Genomic DNA, 20208 nt, shown 5'->3' with positions numbered 1-20208 from the left:
TTTCAGACCTGTAGCGTCGAGATTCAGGAATATACAACAGGACAGCTGATGGCAATTGGGAGACTGTGTGAGGTACCAAGATGCCAGCTTTGAAACTGAGGTGCCAGGACTGAGGTGTCATTGTCCTGTGTACAATGTTTCTTTTCTTTCATATCTTCTTCAGTAAATGTCTGTTTTTCATATTACATGGCTAGATACTTTCTAGACAGATCTCATATTTGGAAAATAATAATACAAGAATAAACTGGCATACCCACAACTGTAAACTTACTTTTGCCCCACCCTATATATGAGCAAGAGTGGCCACACATCCAGTTAGAGGGTATAAATATTTTAGTCATGATTGCCATCATATTAGAAGTAAAATTTCACCAGTGACACTGTTCTGAATGCATCTATACTATGAATTTGTCTTGCCTTTGAAACTCTGATTAGCATTGTTCTGGGTTTTGATATTGTGAAGACTCACTCTTTTGCAAATATCACTGTTTCAATCTATTTTATTTTGAACCCTTAACAGTCAGTCCTTTGGGCCAAAGCTGAATGGAAAGCACTGACCTCCATTTCTGCCCTTAGTGTAGGCTATTAATGTATAGCCTAGTTAAAATACATACCTTATTTTATAGTATGATACCTGGATTCAACTATGAAATCTACATACAAATGTAAGTAGTTGTTTTGTATGTAGATTTTTTAATTGACACCTTTCTTATATTCATCTGTTTTTTTGAAAGTGGTGATCCTATCTACCCTGCACCAGCAAATATACCTACTCTATAGTGAAAGAGTAACTTTGGCCTTGGACTATTATTACACATCAGGTGTCTGGATAGACTAGGACTTAACTTATAGACCACCACCTGTTTCCATACTTTTTATTCATGGGAAGTAGAGTGCAAAATTGAGTGTAGTTGTCAAACTACATTTAAATGTGTTTGGGGAGCTTATTTGGGAATTATCTACATTTCTAGAAAGTCTAGAAAATAATACAGTTCTTAACTAAGGTTACAGCAGCCATCTCTTCTCAAAATAGGTAATCTTATTGTCAGCATTAAAAATGGTGAGAAGCTACCTGGTAGCACCTTCTGCTCAAGATGCATTTTCAGGATCCAGACGGCTGTTGCTAGCTACTACACCCTTTTTCTTGCACATTTCTTCCACCGCATCCCCTTGTAAGACACCCACTCTGGCAGGGGTATGTCCAGAGTGCTCCCTCCCTTCCTGTGGTTTTATGTGGCACCCTCTCCTATGGCCTTAGGAGATAAGTGCTAGGAGCTGGTGCCCAGTCTGCAGGAAAGTGGGCAGCAGCAGTGGAGGGAGAGTGCACAGGCACAGTCACTTCTGATGCCTACGTAGTCTCTTGTGGTAGACTTCCCACCCCTCCCTCAGATGGTTTCAGAACATTTTCATAAATATTCTAGAACTTCTTTATATGAATTAGTAGGTTTTCTAGTTAATTTAATACTATTCAACAAGCATTTCTGTGGGACCTAGAGGATTTAAGTCATGCTTACCTGAAGTCTGGGTTACTTTCCTTTGTCTTGTCAGTGCTGTGAAAGATTCCTCAAAGTGCCAAAATTGACCCTGAACTCTTGGTTAGCATACATCTCCTGACATGTACTTAAAATCATCACCAGGCAGTGCTACACTCTTACTAGGTGGATGTTGGTTAGGGATGTCAACAGTTAGTGGTGTTTGGATTGGGTTACAGGAAAATTAGATGCTCAAGATCAGGACAGCCTGTATTTTGATTTTACATCTTCCTAAAATAATACATAATTATTGAGTATGAAGTAATTATGAGAACAACAATCCTACTGATATGAACAACCTCTAAAATCTTTTTAAGAATGAAGCTGGAAATGTGTTTGAACACCAGCTCTTTGGTAAAAGGCTATTTTAGAATGAAAAGTTATTATTGGTAGATTAAATATTTCCTTTGTCTAGACTTCTGCAAAGTCCTGTTTTCCAACAAACTGTTTTCTACTATTTAATATATAGAGAGACTTTGATGTTATATAGTATCAGACACTGTAGTTGTAGAAATAGTATGTGAGGAAGGCAGGTTATACCTAATGTGCCTCTCTTAAATGAGGGAAAAGTGAACAACAGATTCTTTAAATGTTGGCATCCATGCTTGAGGGAACAGCAGAGGTTGCTATGGAAATGTGATACAGGAGAAAAGAAATCACCAGACAGAAATACTTGATTCTTTTTTGCTGGTTTATGTGAAGTTTCTCAGGACAGTTGTCTGTTTGGTGTGGTTTCTTCATTCTGTCTGCCTAATGTACAAAAACCTTTTTATGGAGTGAATGGTTGAGAATTATGCTTTGAGAATTAGTTATTGTTTTCCAGAAGAGTAAAACCAAAAAGCAAGTATGTGTAGAAACCTGGTGCTGATTACTTATACTTTTTTTTTTTTAAGAATTTTTGTTGAAAACCTCTAGTGGCTTATTACCAATCACACTTAGAATAAAATCCAAACACCTATGATGTCAGTGGTTCTCATACTTTTTGTTCTTGGGAATCTTATACTTAAATATTTTGAGAGGCCCAGAGAGCTTTTGTTGTACCTACTTCTATTTATTGAAGTAGAAATGAAACACAAAATTTTTAAATATTTACTTATTTGTTTAAAAATAAACATGTTTGAAGCATATGAAGAAAATCCTCACCCAAATATGTAGCTGGAAAAGGCAGGGGTATTTTAATAGCCTTATTAGATAATTGTACTTATTATTTGATACCTCATCAAAAGTTGAATAGTAGTTTCTTCAACATTAATTGCCATGTGGCATCTAAAACCATCAGTTAACTCTGTCTTACACTCTGAGTGGACCTTTTACCCATGCATGATTCTGTAATGTGATTGCATTGTTATTAGAAAATCTTGGTTCACTGAGTTATGCAACTCTTTCAGATGTTGATGTTTCATTATACAATATCATACAAATTACATTTATTTAGTGTCATCACCAGTCTCATCAGAAACAGTCTTTAACCATTGGGAAGCTATCAAGCTTCTTGTGGCATAATCAATATTTTCAAAATTCTGGTTTTTGCTTGAAGGTTTTAATGTTATCATTGGCAATTGTTAGTTTTTTTGGTTTTGTTTTTTAAGTGACAGGCTCACTTCATTCGTTTTTGGGAAAATGGCTGCTATATACCTAAGTGTGAATAAACATTTTGTGCTGAAATACAATGGTGTTCCATGAAAAAAGTTGCTGGTTCAGATCTAACGTGAACAATTGCGCACATATATTTTTTTTCTCAAGGCAGTAATTCTGTTTCAGTTTCACCAGAAATGCTTTAAAATTACTTCCCATTTCATCACACAGAATATTAAGTAGATTTGTACTCAAGGGTCAAGATTTGATGAAATCAACAATTTTTGCTGCTTATCTCCCAGAGAGCCCTCATGAAACAGTACATTGATTATGGCAGAGGAATGCACAGACCTAATCTGCACTCACCTAAGCTGTTTCACCACTGTTTCTAAATCCCCCAGGTGTGAAGGGGGAAGAAAGGGCAACCTGACAGGTCCTTCAGATCCTTTTCCCTACGGTTGCTCAGGGTCCATTGGAGTGACCTTCAAGTTCCTTAGGAACCAGTAGCATCAGTAGTAAAAAAGAAAATGGAGAGCCAGGCTATGGACCAGTTCTTACAGTTTGGAGCCCTTGGATAAACCCTCCCTTCTGTGTGGGAGCAGAGGGCTCTTCCCATGAGGGCTTTTGGTTATGCTTCACCACTGCCAGATGTCACTGGGAGGTTTCAGGGGGCTTCAGAAATACCTACTTCACCATTGCAATTCGAACTGCTTAAAATGCTTATTACATTAAAATCATTCAGAGTATAAACAGCAGGCACAAAACAGATGTATTTACTTTATCACACCTTCCAAAACATACACTTTTATAAAAAACCAGTTGAGCTTACTTGGAAATCAAGCTATCTTTTATTTTTTGCCGACACATAATTCAAGCCATTGCTTTACAATAATTTGTTTACGTTATCAACCTCACTAAAATGGTTTCAAATCAATGCTGGTGGTAAAAGTTTTCTTTCATAAACATAGCATCCAAGCAAGAGACTTTCCAGTCATGGCTAGGATATTCAGCTATCTTTTTTTTTTTTTTAATTTTTGTTTTAATCCTCACTGGAGGACATTTTATTATTGCTTTTAAAGGGGAATGGGGGAGAGAGAAACATCAATTGGTTGCTCTTGTATGTACCCCAATTGGGGATTGAACCCACAACCTGGGTATGTGCCCTGACTAGGAACTGCACCTGTGACCTTTCTGTCTATGGGATGACACTCCTACCAACTGAGCCACACTGGCCAGGACTCAGCTATCCCACTGTTGGTGTTACCATCTCCATTTATTCTTACTCTAATATTGTAAAAGAATATATAGATGGAAGTTGAGAATTCCTTATTTTAGGGGGAAAAACGCTTGATTACTTCACACTCTGGTTCTTAGTACAGCATGACATATGCTTTTCTCCTTGTGCTTGTGCTCTACAGTAATCTGAAAGGTGACGTTGTCCATCCCTAGCAGTGAGGTTTGTTTGCAGGGTAGATGTGAGTTTCTAGACTGTGCATGTACTCAGCCCTGTATACACAAACCTGTTTTATTACTTTGTTTGAAGATGAGGTGTGTCTAATGTAGTGGAAATTCATCCATTCAGTGTATATACAGACGAAACACATTTCAAAGCCATATATTAAAGTCTCTTTAATTATCCATTTTTTAAAAATTATTCATATGACTGCTTTTTTCCTTTTATGTGAATTGCTGAGCATTTATTATCCTTTCCAGTTCATTAAATCACTAAAATTCTCTACTGGTGCTATAAATAAATATGCCAGCCCATGAATTGAGACAAGTTGATAAAGGCAGCTTTGTCCCAGTAATGGAGTCTTGCTCCCGTTTTACCCACACTTCTCTTTGAATATGTGAACATAATAAAATTTAGACTTCTGAGGAAGTAAAGCCTTGCTTTGACTACATGTGGAGGCTTGCTCTAAGTCTAGCTTTAGTCTTTTCAGTTGGCCTAGATGCCAGTTGCGTACAATATTACAAAACCACATTTGTGTTTAAACATGTTCAGGAAGAGCCTTGAGACACACTTAATAAATGTTTAGATTCTTTACCACTGTACAGTACCTTGTATAGACCTGTATCTCAGATAGCTAGAAATATCCTAGACTTCAGTCGCAGACCATTTTAGCTCAGGACCAGTTGCACTCCACAAATACAATCTAGGGTTCTAGATGGACTTGGAAGTGTTAGATTTGATACTTCCCAGTACTTATGGATTGAAAGCCAGATGTGGGTGTGGTGCTGTTAGCTCTTGTTGGGAGATGTGGAGAGTAGCCCTCAGAGAACTGGGTCTAATCAGACAACATAACACATGATGAAATGTGAGAAAGTGCTGCAGGAAGTCTGGAAGTCCAGGGAAACCTTCCTTAAGGTGTCCTTGGAAGCCTTGGAAGGATTCGTAGACTTCTGATAGGTAGGGTTGTAGGGAAGAAAGGGCAATGAGGATGGCAGGACGCAAAGGGCTCATTTATAGTGCTGGAATACAGTTGACCCTTGAACAAGGAGGAGGTTGGGCACGGCCCCCCTGCACAATTGAAAATCTGCATATCACCTTTGAATCCCCCAAACCTTAACTGCTACTAACTGGGAGCCTTACCAATAGTAGTCAAATAACATGTGTATGTTAAATATAATGTATGTACTGTGTTCTTACAATAAAATAAGCTAGAAAAAAGATGTTAAAATCATGAGGAAGAGAGAGTAATATACAGTAGTTACTGAAAAAATCCACCTATAAGTAGACCCACATTTTTTAAACCTGTGTTCAAGGGTCAAACTCTAGTCTTGTTTGCATTTTGAGTGAATGAAGAGGACAAAATCAAAGAGCTTAGAGCCAGATCATGGAGATCTAAAATGCACTGCAAACCATGTGTCTTCTCCCTGAGAAAGGTGAAGCAGAATTTCTTCTCTTCCTGGGTAGATGCTTGGTCTGTAGTCCTGGCTTTGTTCTGTTAGATTCTAATGGAGCAGAAGGATCAGGAGAGACCCATCCTCACTTAATATGGTAATCCCTTTAGGAAGAGCATTATAGAGTAGTATAGTTGGTAAAGACTTGACCACATGCCCCTTAATAAATACTGCTTTTCATTTCCTTTTTATTGTAATATTTTAAATTTTGTGAGAGAATGTTATCTTAAGAAATACTGACATCGACCAGGTCTCCTGTATGAATGTTTATAGTGGATAACAGCATCCTTACTGCTGGCTATTAAAAATCCTTATATTTTGATCACCATTTCCAGAGACCGTTCTTGCCTTGTTCTACCCATCCTCATTACAGTGTGTCTTGTATGAGTCCATGTAGCTCATGACTAAGGTGAAATGGTTGCTTCTCTGTGTTTTTTAAGTACTAACAATTGAGTTGCCACTTTTTTAAGATACATTTTGACTTGAATGCTTTTATTCTGCTAATGAGAGTTAAGTACATGCACATGTAAATACTGTATATCTGTTATTATGTGATGCAGAGTTTGGGGAAACCCAAATTTAAGAACTTATTTCCATGAATTCTCTTGATTTTCTAAGTGAGACTTATTTATGAGCAATTAAATTATTTTATTCTGTACATCTGGGCATTTTAAGTCCTGACCTACTTATGTAGTAGCTTTAAATTAAAAAATAAGTTAAAAACTCACTGAATACATTATTAGAATTGATCCCTGGCTGGTGTGGCTCAGTGGACTGAGCACCTGCCTGCAAACCAAAAGGTCTCCAGATTTGACTCCAGTCAGGGCACATGCCTGGGTTGTGGGCCAGGCCCTCAGTTGAGGGCATGCAAGAGGCAACCGATCACATCTCTCACACGAATGTTTCTTTCCCTCTCTGTCTCCCTCCCTTCCCCTGTCTCTAAAAATAAATAAATAAAATCTTAAAGAATTGATTTTTTTTTGTTTGAAATACCTTATTTTCTTAGTAGAAACCCCTCAAATTTTATTTTGATTACACCAGCATGAGAGATGGAAGCAACAAGGGAGTACTTTATCAGTGCCAAATTATTTCTGCAGCAAATGGAGGTAACCTCTGAATGTTACATGGTCTTGATATAGTTATGCCAGCATTTATAGGACACTTTGCCTTTATATTGTGTCTTTCACAACAGTCATGGGGAATTATAAACTTTAAAGCTAATTAAAGGTAGCATAAAGCATATTTTTAAATTTGGATTTAGAATAGATTTTACTTTGCATTTTTGCCAGAAGCTGGTTTCTGTAATAAACCTCTGCCACAGGCTTTTAATTCTAGTTGAATTTTTTGTTAGGCAATATTTCTGCACCTCAGTTTAGAAATAAATACACGTGCCTTTTTATTTTCATTTGGTGGCTCTCCAGAAAAAGGTGTTAGAAATTGGGTATACAGGTGCCTTGTAACTTCATGTGTTTGTAACTTCCTACAGCACATTTTTTCTCATTGTAGCGGATCTCTTATTTTCAGATCTTATATTGTTTGTTTAAAATAATTATTTTATTCTAGTCACATTATAAAAATGAAGGAAGGCATTTCATTAAATAGTAATTAATCGAAGCCCTTTTGTGCATGTGTTTATAATGATGGTCAGATTGCAAAATTGATAACTGATCTTTTTCCATGTGGTTTTGCTAAAACAAGAATTGAAAGGTTTTTTTTTTTCTGACTTTGCCTTTTTCCAACCTGTTTTGTTCTACAGTGATAAAAATTTTAAATCTGAAACAATTTATGTCATAACTTCAAGTGTTTGGGAGGGTGCAGTAATGAATTAAATGACAGGATAGCAGTATTCATTTCTAAGGCGCTACTAAGAAAACAACACACATTTAGATGACTTATGCTTAGGAATTTTTTCTTTTTAATCTTGTACAGCTTTTTCAGTAGGAACTGTGTATGTTGGGGAAGGTGGTCAGTGACAGCCCATTAATAATCAGGATTGATATAGAATATCTGGTGGTTTGAGGGCTGTCTGTATTTTTTCATCCCATTTCATATGCTCACTGGAAAAGGACAACTTCCTCAAATAAAGCAATACATTGTGAAGTATGTAAGTGAAGAGGAGCTTTGGATTTTAATGATCTGATTGTGGAAATGTTTTTAGTTATCACACTGCTGATATCACAGAAAATATGTATCTCCAGCCAAAGTAAAAAATAACTATGAAAAAAATTTCTTTGACTAAAACATATTATTTTCTTCTATCAACTAAAGCCAACAAACTACCTAGAGAAAGCCACAGCAGATGTTGGGCAAAGTTGTTCCGTTCTAGCATTTCCAATAGGATTAATGTCTCCTGTTAGATCAGAACAGTCTCCCTTCCTGCTTTCTCAGAAGAGACCTCCTAAGGCCTGGTTTTACTTTAAATTATTTTCAGGTACGTAGGAGAAAGTCATACATAGAATAGTCATTGATTTCACCCCTTAAACTAACATTTTATAGATTCTGTTTGGTTGAAAACAATAATTTCTAAGGAGTCATTTATTCCAAGTTTAACCTATGTTTAATGTTGTTATAAGTTAATAAATTTATGGATTGATGGGTAAAATATCTTTAGCAAACATTACCAAGAGAGTTAATGGACTTCCATTAATCAGTTTTATGTGCATGTATAGTTGTGTGCCATGAGAAATATATAGAAATGCATTGTACTACTGCTGAAACTATTACTAGTCCTGGCAAAGGAAATTCTTGTTTTGGAATTTTCATCTAGATTTTCTACTATATCATTGGTTGTCATAGTAGCACTCTTAATTGAGAATTGTGATTGCATACTTTATCAAGTAATTACTTGATGAAAGCTCAGTTATTCTAATGTAATTCTGTTGGAATTCTGGGCCATTGTCTGGCCTGGTTTGAGGAGTAATTAACCAACCTAAAGAAGAGAGTCCTTCCTGGAATTATATCGGTAAATTATATCGATTTTACTGATTGTGAGGTGCCATCAGTTGTAAGACGTGCCATTATTTTATATACCAACAAAAAAGGATAAAAGCCTAATAGTTAGACTCATGAGATGCCATCAATTTTAAGAGACAACCCAATTTCACCTATGTTTAAAAAACGGCACATATATACACATAGAATTTTAGTTGGATTTTGGTCATAATCACAGTATTTAAATGTAAAGAAAACTATTTTAGCCCTGGCTGGTGTGGCTCAGTGAATTGAGTGCCTACCTGTAAACCAAAGGGTAACTGGTTCCATTCCCTGTCAGGGCACATGCCTGGGTTGTGGGCCAGGTCCCCAGTGGGGGTGCACAGGAGGCAACCACACAATGATGTTTCTCTCCCTCTATCTAAAAATAAATACAGTAAACAAAATAAATGTGAAGAAAACTATTTTAAATAAATAATTATTTCTGCGGAACATTGTACAGGTTCTTCAGTCCTAGGAATCTTGAACTGGAAAAGAGATTATGGAGTCAACACTTACACATTAGGACACTTAATATGAGATCCTCTAGAGAATATAAAAATTTGCTGTTGATGACCTTGTTTATCAAAGTATCTTAAACTCTACAAACGAATTCATGGTAGCATTCCTTTAAATATCTATCATTAAAGGTTCACATGTGACAAGTTTTGTATATTCTCTTTTAGGATAACCTCATTTAACATGTGATAGAGAATGATTTGGGATTTAGATATGTTGTTTAGTATTCCAAACAAGGTACACACAGACACACACATAAAAATCAAATATTATGTTAAGCCGTGGCTGGTGTGGCTCAGCAGATTGAACATCTGCCTGTGAACCTAAAGGTTGCTGGTTCAATTCCCAATCAAGGCATATGCCTGGTTTGCAAGTCAGGTCCCCAGTTGGGGACCTGTGGGAGGCATCTGATTGATGTTTCCCTCCCTCTCTTACACCCTCCCTCCTCCTCTCTTTAAAAATAAATAAAGTATTTTTTAAAACACCATGTTAAATACTATATGGAGTTTTAAAAAAACCATTCCTGCGTTTAAGGAATTGTCACATTCTACCTTTGGGTATTTTTCTCCAAAATTTAAAGTATAGTTCAAGGCTAACTTCAGCTCTGTGTGGTGAAAAGGAAATGACTTAGTGAATCTATCCATGAGCATCTGCCTTCCAGCCAGCGCTGAGATATGCCTTTGGCCAAATTCTTGTCTTAGTTATCACTACCTTTGGTGCTAGAAATCAAACTGGGTCACTGTTGAGAGGGGCCAAATTGAGTTGCTAGTGTAGACATTGCTGGGTGGCTAGATCCAGGCTCTTTGAGGAGGTGGGTATGGCAGGGCATCTGCCAATGTACAATAAGAATCTTGATTATGGAACTTTACCTGTCAAATCCAAGCTACCAGGACCTTTTGGCCCTTAGGTGGGGCTGGAGCAAGCCTCCAAATGGGTTGAAATGTCAGTAGCTGTGAGGCCTGGAAGATTACAAGGCTGGGAGCCAGATTAATCATTTGGGCTGTTTATGTTTTGGAAAATTTTATCACAAATGTTTCCTGCTTTGTGTACAGTTGTTGCTAATAGTGAAAGTTTACCTTTGCAGAGTGTCTTAAGCTTTTATCAAAGTGCTTTTGCAGACATATAATCTTGCCTCCACAATAAACCTGAGAGGGAGGGACTGGGTGTAATTACCCCATTTGACAGATGAGAAAATGAAGTAACTTGTTATTGGTTCTTGCTTTTTTCACTATTCTGTACTGACAGTGCTTGACTCCATATTTATTTCTAAATTTAGAAAGCATATAGTCTGTTTTCCAGCAGCTGCTGTGATCTTTAGGGACTGCCAGCATTTTGTCGCTTATCTTTTTTACCTCCCAAATCAGAAGCATAACTTTCATGCAGCATTAAAGCACTAAAGAAGCAAAAACAAAACACTATTTCATCATGACTTACTAGATTAAATTGCTGTCCTCTTTCATGTTCTATTAATAATTTGTGGGAGTGAAAGCTCATTTCTTTAGTCCATACCACCTTGTTTAAACCTTGGTGAAGCTCACTGCTGTAGCTGTAGTGTCTTGTAGTAAACCAAACACAAGTCCAGACAGAGTCCAGAGTCAGAACAGGTTAAACAAGAGTTGCCAACATTGTCAACACAGGATTTGTTGGTGTTAACTGTGAATGGCTGGTTTTCAAACTTTCATTTTATCTGGAGAGCCTCTTCTGTTTTTGAGAAGCTTGCTCATGGCTACTGTGCTTTCGTAGTCCTTCTTGTTACAGTTCCCCTCCATTTCTTTCCAGAAAGTGTCATTCTAGCATTCCTCCTACAGGGTGCCACTGCAGGGTGCAGAGTATGCATGTTCATGGTTTTCATGTCTGTAAATTTTTGCACATACATTTTTATTTTAAAGTAGAATAGAAATATGAAGATAAAGCATCACATAACGAGTAGAAGAATCACTGTGGGCAAACGTTGGAGTAGAACAGACAGAGTTAGGCAAGCGGTGAGGAAATCTGCATTCTAGTCCAGTCATTGCCCCACTACTTAACTGGACTTTTCACACATCTCTTTAATTGTTTGGACACCCAGTTACCTTATCTGTGGGGCAGAGTTGCATTAAATGATTTCCAGAGTCCCTTTAAGTTCCCAACCTCATTCAAGTGCCCAGACTGAACATACCAGGCTCTACTAAATAAAGGTGGGATGTCTGGCCAAACCTCCATGAAGAGGATGATTCAGTGTGCTTAAATTGATAATTTTGTTATCATTGGGAATTGAATGAAAAGAGATATAAAGGTGATTGAACTTCCTGACAGTTATAAAAATACTGATACATTTTATTAGCTAAAACCTTTTAAAATTGGTTCCTAATCTTGTGTACCATTGTGTGCCCAACACCTAATACACTGCATGATCAGCATGCTGTATTTTGAGAATACTCTTATAAAAGATTGATGGAGCAGATTAACCATGTTTCTCAACAGCTTTAAAATTCAGAAGGTATAGAAATAAGTGAAAAAATGTTAGATGGAAATAAATTTTAGAGGTGAAATTTGAGAATAGATATAGGACTATTATTACTCTTCAGTCCAGAGGGTGGTGTTTCTGGGTTATAGATTTAGTAAATGGGGTTTTAACTATTTATATTTTATTCCAAGGAGAGGGAGAAGTCATAATTTGTGTTTAATGAGATAGATGTATAGATATGAAAGCGGAGAATAAAGTGACGTGATTATTTGTATATGCAAATTCATCTTAGATGTTTTTATAACATTTTATTGTGTTCTAGGCTATGGATTACTGTGAAAGACAGATGTCAGCTATGGCTTTTTTTTTTTCCAGAAAAACAAATGCACTCTTCCTGAAGTTTGAAGGGTTTCATGTGCTCCATTAAGTTGATGCAGTCTTGCCTTACCCGTCTTCTGGTTCCCCCTAGTCCAAATTCTGGATAGGAAAAGACCCTGGCATGTTAAACCTTAAAAACCTTTAGAAATAATGTAGACCATTGTTAGGCTGTACTGTGCCCAGGAAATCAATGGAATGAACCCAGACCAACATTAAAAAGAAAAGGAAATAGAATAGAAATATCACAGTGTATGATAACATGTTGAGTTAATTTTGTGAACTGTCTTTCCGTTTGTATATTTGTTTGTCTCTGCCTTAGTACCAAGTCTGAATATGAAATGCATTTCTTGCTGTTTATTGAGGGTAAACTTCAAGAAACACTCAATCTATTCTTAGTGAACCTGTTCATTTAGTAGCTGAGGAAACTGAGGCACTTAAAAAGACAAATGATATGTTCAGGACTCCCACCCCTCAATACATAGTTTAAACTTCAGTCGCAGAGCCAGGGCCGAATCAGATTATTTGATTTGTCAGTTTTACTGTGCCACAGCAATAATTTTTTGAAATAAAATTGTGAAGTAGCCCTGGCTGGTATAGCTCAGTGGATTGAGCAAGGGCCTGCAAACCAAAAGGTTTTGGTTTGATTCCCAGTCCGGGCATATGCCTGGGTTGTGGGCCAGGTCCCCAGTAGGGGGCATGTGAGAGGATATTTCTCTCCCTGTCTTTCTTCCTCCTTTCCACTCTGTCTAAAAATAAATAAATAAAATCTTTGTAAAAAATTGTGAAGTAGATTATTTAAAAATATAAATAGTTCATCTGTTTCACACTTGGCATTTTTTTAATCCTTTATTTTCCCCACTAAAATCATCATTGTCATTGTCCTTTAAAACAATCTGGGCCTGAACTTTTTCCCAGAGAACTGAAAAATGTTCAGGTGCCACTCAGTTGGCTGTTTACACACCTGATTTTTGACACTTGGGGGTTAATCAGAAGAATTTACAAGACGTAAAGGATGTCAAGTTTCAGTTCAAACCAAATTAAATTATTTTGAATTCTTTCTCTATTTGCTTGATAATTGAATGCATAATGTGATGCCAGAGGTTGATACTGAATAATTGAGTAGACCCTGCAGTGTTCCTTAGTTATCTGTATAAAGTTTTCTCAAACTTGAATGTCGTACAGATTACATAGAGGGTATTGTTACAATGCAGGTTGTGATCCAGAGTCTCCCTGAAATTCTGGGTTTCTAACAGGTTCACAAGATAGTGCTCCTGCTGCCTGCTCCTTGGGCCATACTCTCAGCAGCAAGGATGTTGGTGAGAAAAGGTAGCTTCCATAAGTTTTCCATTGTCTCAATTTCATCAGTATTTTCATGCTTTTCAAATTGGCTATGAAAATTTCAATGTCATCCTTATCTTTTAATTGGACTACATTTTGTAGTCAAGACCAGCTCTTTATAACCATGCTCACCAGTTCCCATGTCCATGAATAATATGCCTCTTTTTGCAGCACTGGTCTAGGTGATTCAGATCTAGCACTACTTCCTTAACTCATAGATTCAAGCTTTTCCACAAAACTTAATTTTCCAAATAACTGAAACCTTTAATTTCAGAAAGAATATTTTCTAAGATATGTAATTTTCTTCCTTAACTGGTTACACACACATTTTTCTTTATTTTACTTGTGTAAGAGCAGTGTTTGTTGGAGGCTTTCCTAGTAAGGAGTATTAAACTAAATGCAAAATTAATAAAAACCACAGCCTTCTAAGTTCTTGTGCTGCTTTTTATGCTTTTTCTATTTTTCATGGACAATTATTAGGATGTCTATCTCAAAGCAGCTCATTTCCCATTCCATTCTAATTGGTTACTGTCTTCCCTGTTGTGGCTTCCCTAGGAGGGTGGTGGTCAAAAAGTTTAGTAGCAGTTGAGCAGGAGAGAAATCCTTTGATTTTTGTTTTTGTTTTTGTTTTTTAAATCATATCCTGAACATTTAGCTCAAATGGAAACTCACTGGTTTCTTTTTCATACCCTTTACCATGTGCTTTTAAAAACTAATTTTTAGTTTCTGTCACACGCACACAGATTGTGTGTTAAAATGTGTATGAAGGTGACTTGGAAGTGTTTATATATGGATGTATGTGGTAGGTAGCCCTGCGATTGAAAACATGATAATTGTAATAAATAAGGAGCTTTTTAGGGTCCATGTAAAATGGGGATGGATAACCTGCTAAAGACCGTGGTTCTCTTACATACAGTCTGTGTTGCAGTGGCTTGGCAAACAGTTTTAAAAATAACAATGACAATAAAGAGGATGTTCCTTCAATTAATGCTTTAGGATCCTAGGAATCTAACGTTTGATTTCTTGTGTGTTATCTTTGTTAGATTTTCAGTTATAATAACAATTGAAGCTCCTATTTGTTGAGCCCTCGCTCATCATGAACTCCTTATTCACGTGCATGTGGTGCAACAAGCAGGGCTGTGGTCACGAAGAGTAGAGAGGGCTGCTCCACTGAGAGCAGGTAGGGAGGGAGGAGATCACATGCCCTTGTTAGTGCCTCTTTAGTAAATAATAAGCATGTGTGGAACCTACAGCAGGTGTTTTTGTTTTTGTTAGCTTGCTAAAGTTCGAAGTTGTTGGAGGATTCTTGTCTATAAAAATCACATAGTAGTTTATAGTCTTCTGATTCAAAGCAGAGAGAACCTGTTTGCTTTTTAACTAGGCAGCATCAGAACATTTATCAGTTGAATAATAGCCTTGTTATGGGTTTTGTGGTAGAAATTGTAGATTATATTCTTTTCTTTTTAAAGATTTTATTTAATTATTTTTAGAGAGGGAAGGGAAGGAGAAAGAGAGAGAGAAACATCAATGTGCAGTTGCTGGGGGTCATGGCCTGCCACCCAGGCATGTACCCTGACTGGAAATCGAACCTGTGACACTTTGGTTCGCAGCCCGCACTCAATCCACTGAGCTACGCCAGCCAGGGCAATTATAGTCTTTAAAATTATTACAAGGCTAAATGTAGCCATAATATTTGGATTGTATTTTGAAATCCTGAACAAAGCCATTTGACGTATTTTTAGTGAATTACAACCTTTAAACACTGATACCAGATTTAGATTTGTATCACTTAAATCTTATTTTTACATCTAGAATTTGTCTATGCTTCAGTGCAGTTAAGCATACTGGTATAATCTTAGTCTTCTTAACAGTATTTTGTGATCTGGGACTCCTGTCAAAAATCATTATAGGGGCTAGAAAACATTGTGAGGTAAAATAAATACATAACCTCATCCCTTATTTTGCACTAGATTATAACTTATATTCAAAGAGACTGAAAAAAGAAAATAACATTTTTTTCCATTAAGCTGTGATAAATGTGTTTAGGATGGTTTTGTTATTAATAGTTCCTCATAGCTGGTGAATGGAGGATATTGTGTGAAGTATTTGAAACTGAATGCTACTGGGGTAAAGATTTTACTAGTAGTATAAAGTAGACATCAGTTCCTACCCTTTATTAATTGATCTTCCCTATTTAACTAAGGAAGTAAAAATGTGCATCTACTGAAGAGAAATCTGTGAGCATAAACTCTTCCTGTTTTCAAATGTATTTCATAGGTGGTTTATCTTATTTAAGTATACAATAATAAAGTAGACGAGAGAATGCAACTGCTTGCTGTTCCTTTAATATCAGAACTGTGCATGTTACAATAGGTGTCACTGTTTTGCTTGGTCCAATCATGATTGGTGACTTCAGCTATTGGCTCCAAGCACTGGCTGTCTGACTCCATCTGCAGGGCTGTAATACCTACTCTCTGATCCATTCACCACACAACTTCAGCCGGCTGAACACACTCACACGGCTCCAGCACATCTTGCTAACCTAATTCAGAAAACAAGTGCTACAGCTCTCTGCCTGTCATCTTTGCTCTCTGTAGCATTTTCAGGTGATCCTGGAAACTGGGTTATTTTCATGAGGAAGTAAGAGAAATAGGAATCATGGTGGGCATGTATTTAACAGCCCCAGTACTGGATAAAACTTAAAGCCAGTTACTATTCAACATAGTGAAAAGGTCACCTTGCCTGCCTGAGAAAAGAAGCAAAATACCAGCTTGTTGGTTTCTGTTAACATATCAGCTCGTGCCAGCCTCTTTTCCTTGATGTTCGTACCAACTTGGGATATCTAGCTCTAAAGAGAGACATACTGTACTCATGGTAGATGACAAGGAAAAGAACATGAAATGTCTCACCTTCTTCTTGATGCTTCCAGAGACGGTAAAGAACAGATCCAAGAAAAGCTCGAAGAAAACAAATACCAGCAGCAGCAGCAGCAGCAGCATCAGCAAGTTGCCTCCAGTTTGTTATGAAATAATTACCTTAAAGACTAAAAAGAAGAAAAAGATGGCTGCTGACATATTTCCCCGCAAAAAACCAGCGAACTCCAGCAGCACCACTGTCCAGCAGTACCACCAACAGAATCTCAGTAACAATAACCTGATTCCAGCCCCGAATTGGCAAGGTCTTTATCCTACCATCAGAGAAAGGTAAGTGCCAGGCCAGCATGTTTACTTTAAAAGTTTTCCTGTGTTGAAGTTTCTGCTTTTTGCACAGCCCATACTGTGTTTTAACATAAATCTCTGTTTCCTCTTTTCCCAGCAGCTTTATTGGTAATGGAAAACTGCCTTGTGCCTTTTCCAAAACAGTACAGCTGTTTTCCTCTTAGATAAAAATGTTTTTGCAAGCTGTAACGTTTAAGTGACAGGGTTATGTCTAGGGGCCATAGATGATAGAAAGCTTTTATTTGTCCTTAGTCTGATGAAAAGTTTGGATAACTTTTTTTTTTTTAACTTTAGTTACTCCCCATGTGCTTGCAATGATTACAAACACAGTTGTTTAGTTGGAATCTTTATTTGTAGTTTTACCCTGAAGTTATAAAACTGTTGCCTTGCTTAAGAATCTTTTGTGGGTTCTGTATATTGGGGAGGGGGTATTTAGAATGCTGGCTGCTGTGAATTAATGAATTCCCTCTGTTTATAGAAATGCGGTGATGTTCAATAATGATTTGATGGCAGATGTACATTTTGTGGTTGGGCCACCAGGTGGGACTCAGCGGTTGCCAGGACACAAAGTAAGCAACAGCCGCATTACCGGTTTAGTTCTGAGATTTGCAAGAGAGGACCCTCTCTGTCAGCCTGGAATTCGGGGTGGGCAGCTTGCTGATGTCAGGCAGTGCATGTTTCACCCGATCCCTGTGAAAGCTGAGCCTCTCCAAAGGGCTTTGGCTACGCTTAATTTTTTTTTCTTTGTTCCTTTTATATAGCTTTATATCTCACACAAAAACATGCCCTTTTAATTCTCCAGTCATGGGGACTTGTTGTGACAGGTTAGGAAAGTCGTATGTTCACTCTTTCCCTAGAAATCAGTTAAATAAGCTTTTTCTTTTATTTATTTGTTTTGTAATGAAACAACTTATGCATTAATCTGTTAAAGCCTTTAGACAATTAGCAACATAGAGACTAATTTGCATGAACATCTATCTTACCCTATCACAGGAAGATACACTGTACCTTGACTGTGACAAAAAAACAGGTTTAGGTGTTCTGTGTCCACTGGACATGATTACTTAGAGTTGTTTTTCTAGATTGATTTGCTAAAAATGCTTCAATTTAGAGCATGATTCCCTTTCTCCACAGTATGTTTTAGCTGTTGGGAGCTCTGTGTTCCATGCTATGTTTTACGGAGAACTTGCTGAGGACAAGGATGAAATCCGTATACCAGATGTTGAACCTGCTGCTTTTCTCGCAATGCTGAAGTAAGCATCTTCGTATGTTTGGAAAGAGTTTGTTTAAGCTGTATTTCTACGCTGCTGGTTTCACAGTTAAATATAAGTTCTGTGTAACAGAAAAGGGAGACTGATGAAGAAAGAGGGTGCTGCCTACCTCTTTTGGAGAAAACTGCATTATTCAGTGGAAAGCATGTGGAGTGATGCAGTCGTTTGTAATGACACCTTGGCATGGGATTTGGGGGCAAGTGGCTTCTGATTTGATTTTTAACAACTTAGAATTAAAGAAAAATAACTTTCTGGCATAGACATTATCTAATAGAGAATATCCTCTCTGAAAGCATCATGTGTGAAAAACTCTTTAAAGACAAATTATAGTTTTGTTTCACAGTTCTGGAAATATATACCTTGTTTAAATACCACCAGTTAAGAGGTATTTAAGTTTTTTAGGAGTTATTGTTTCCTACCAGCAAATGTAAAACTTATTATCTGTTAAAATAATCTGATCTTTGCACACACACACACACACCCATATATATACTCTTACATAAAATTAGATACCCTTTCTCAAGGATAAGAAGCATTTGCATTTGATAGTAGAGGAGAAATTTTTGAGAGATGTGAGTTTTCTATAGGTTTATATGTATGTGTACAGATAACTTTTAATTAGTGATATAGCAATGTAAAGCTATAAGGTACATATTTTTTAAAAATAGCTTTATATCTCATGGGTCTTTCAGAATCTAGTATGTGTTAATGAGGTAAATAGGATCCACTTCATTACATGTACTGTTACTAGGCAGGAATAGTCTACCATGTTATTAAAATCCAATGATTATTCTAAACCATATATATAAAATTTTTGTTAAATACTTTAGCACACTTAATTATATCAGAGTTCAAGGTTATCAGCTGTTGCAGCAATTTCGGTTCACTAGAGTAAATAGAATCTTTGTCGAAAAAATTTATTCCATGGGTCAAGTTGGATAGTAATCCCATAAGTGGTAAGTTGCTGTATATCATCTGCTGCCTACTGAAGAGTAAGAGGTATAGTTAGTTCTGTAACCAAATTCAAGCTCACTGCATGACAGCCAATGAGTTAAGTGACAAGGAGTTAGGGCAAGAAAAGCATCTTCACTCAGAAAGCCAAGAAGATTGCAGACTACTGTCCTAAAGAACCATCTTAAGAAGGTGCAGAATTAGGGCTTCTTTTATGTCTAGGGCAGAGGGAAACAGGAGAGGCAAGAGGTGATTGAAGACTGTGGACATCTGGGCACCAGCAGGGGTTTGAGAAAGATTGTGGAACTTCTTTGTTCTTAGTCTGTTGATTTTAGTTGGTGTGAGTCCAGTCATGAATTTAGGTTCCTTCAAATCTATGGTAAACATTATTTTTGTATATACCTCCTTTATTTCCTCAGGAGAGGCAGTTATCTGGCAAGGGGCTGTTTTTATAAAACTCAGGCCACCAGCAGAATTCCTATAATGATTAGCATGTCTGTATGCAAGACCAAGCAGAAGCTATTAACCTAAAGGCCATGGGAACAAAGCAGGCTTGAACAAGATGGAGTCAGGGGGGCCAAGCATTTCACTGTTACAGTATTAGAGCTAACTATTTATTTGTATCATAGTTTCGAAATCTAACTGCTGCTGACTAAACTTTTACAGTGGAAGGTAGGGATATTAAAGGCAAGAGAATGTGTAAGTACAAAATGTAAACTAATTAACATTTTTTAACCAACCAATACTTCATGACCTTTGTAATCTTTTAGAGATATAAATATAAGAACCAATTTTACCTGTAAGACTTTTTTAATTTTTTCCCCATTCATGCCAGCTTTGTATATTTGACATTATCTTTTGCAGAGGGGAATGCTAATGCTAGTTCAGCATTTTGACTTCACTGCAGTTAAGTGGAGTGTTGTGTCATTCCAGATATATACATGATTAGGAAATGTAAGAATCACGGAGTTGTTAAATGCATTTCACCTAAGTCATTTGATTGATCATTTGACAAGCATCTTTTCTCACAAATGTATTATTTAGAATATATGTCGATATAGCTCTTTAAAATTAGATATGCCATCCATGTTAAGAGGTAAAAATCA

The 20208-nt window shown here is 36.9% G+C and overlaps 1 protein-coding gene across 4 annotated transcripts in view; it reads left to right on the top strand.

The window, feature by feature from the left end:
• Positions 1-20208, top strand: part of BTBD3 (BTB domain containing 3) — a 37257-nt gene that overhangs the window by 11529 nt on the left and 5520 nt on the right. For 2 of the 4 annotated variants that reach the window (XM_028523775.2, XM_028523776.2), the window contains exons 2-4: positions 16592-16865; positions 17359-17449; positions 18015-18133. In XM_028523775.2, coding sequence (XP_028379576.1) covers positions 16723-16865; positions 17359-17449; positions 18015-18133 — 353 coding nt within the window. In that variant the 5' untranslated portion in view covers positions 16592-16722. Of the gene's footprint in view, positions 1-15398; positions 16866-17358; positions 17450-18014; positions 18134-20208 lie in introns of those variants that run through there. The other 2 variants (XM_036009566.1, XM_028523773.2) reach the window with 2 other exon arrangements.

This window comes from Phyllostomus discolor, chromosome 9 (assembly GCF_004126475.2).
Source record: "Phyllostomus discolor isolate MPI-MPIP mPhyDis1 chromosome 9, mPhyDis1.pri.v3, whole genome shotgun sequence".
Taxonomy (NCBI): Eukaryota; Metazoa; Chordata; class Mammalia; order Chiroptera; family Phyllostomidae; genus Phyllostomus; species Phyllostomus discolor.
The sequence above is the reverse complement of the archived record's forward strand: the minus strand, read 5'-3'. Positions and strand labels throughout refer to the sequence as shown.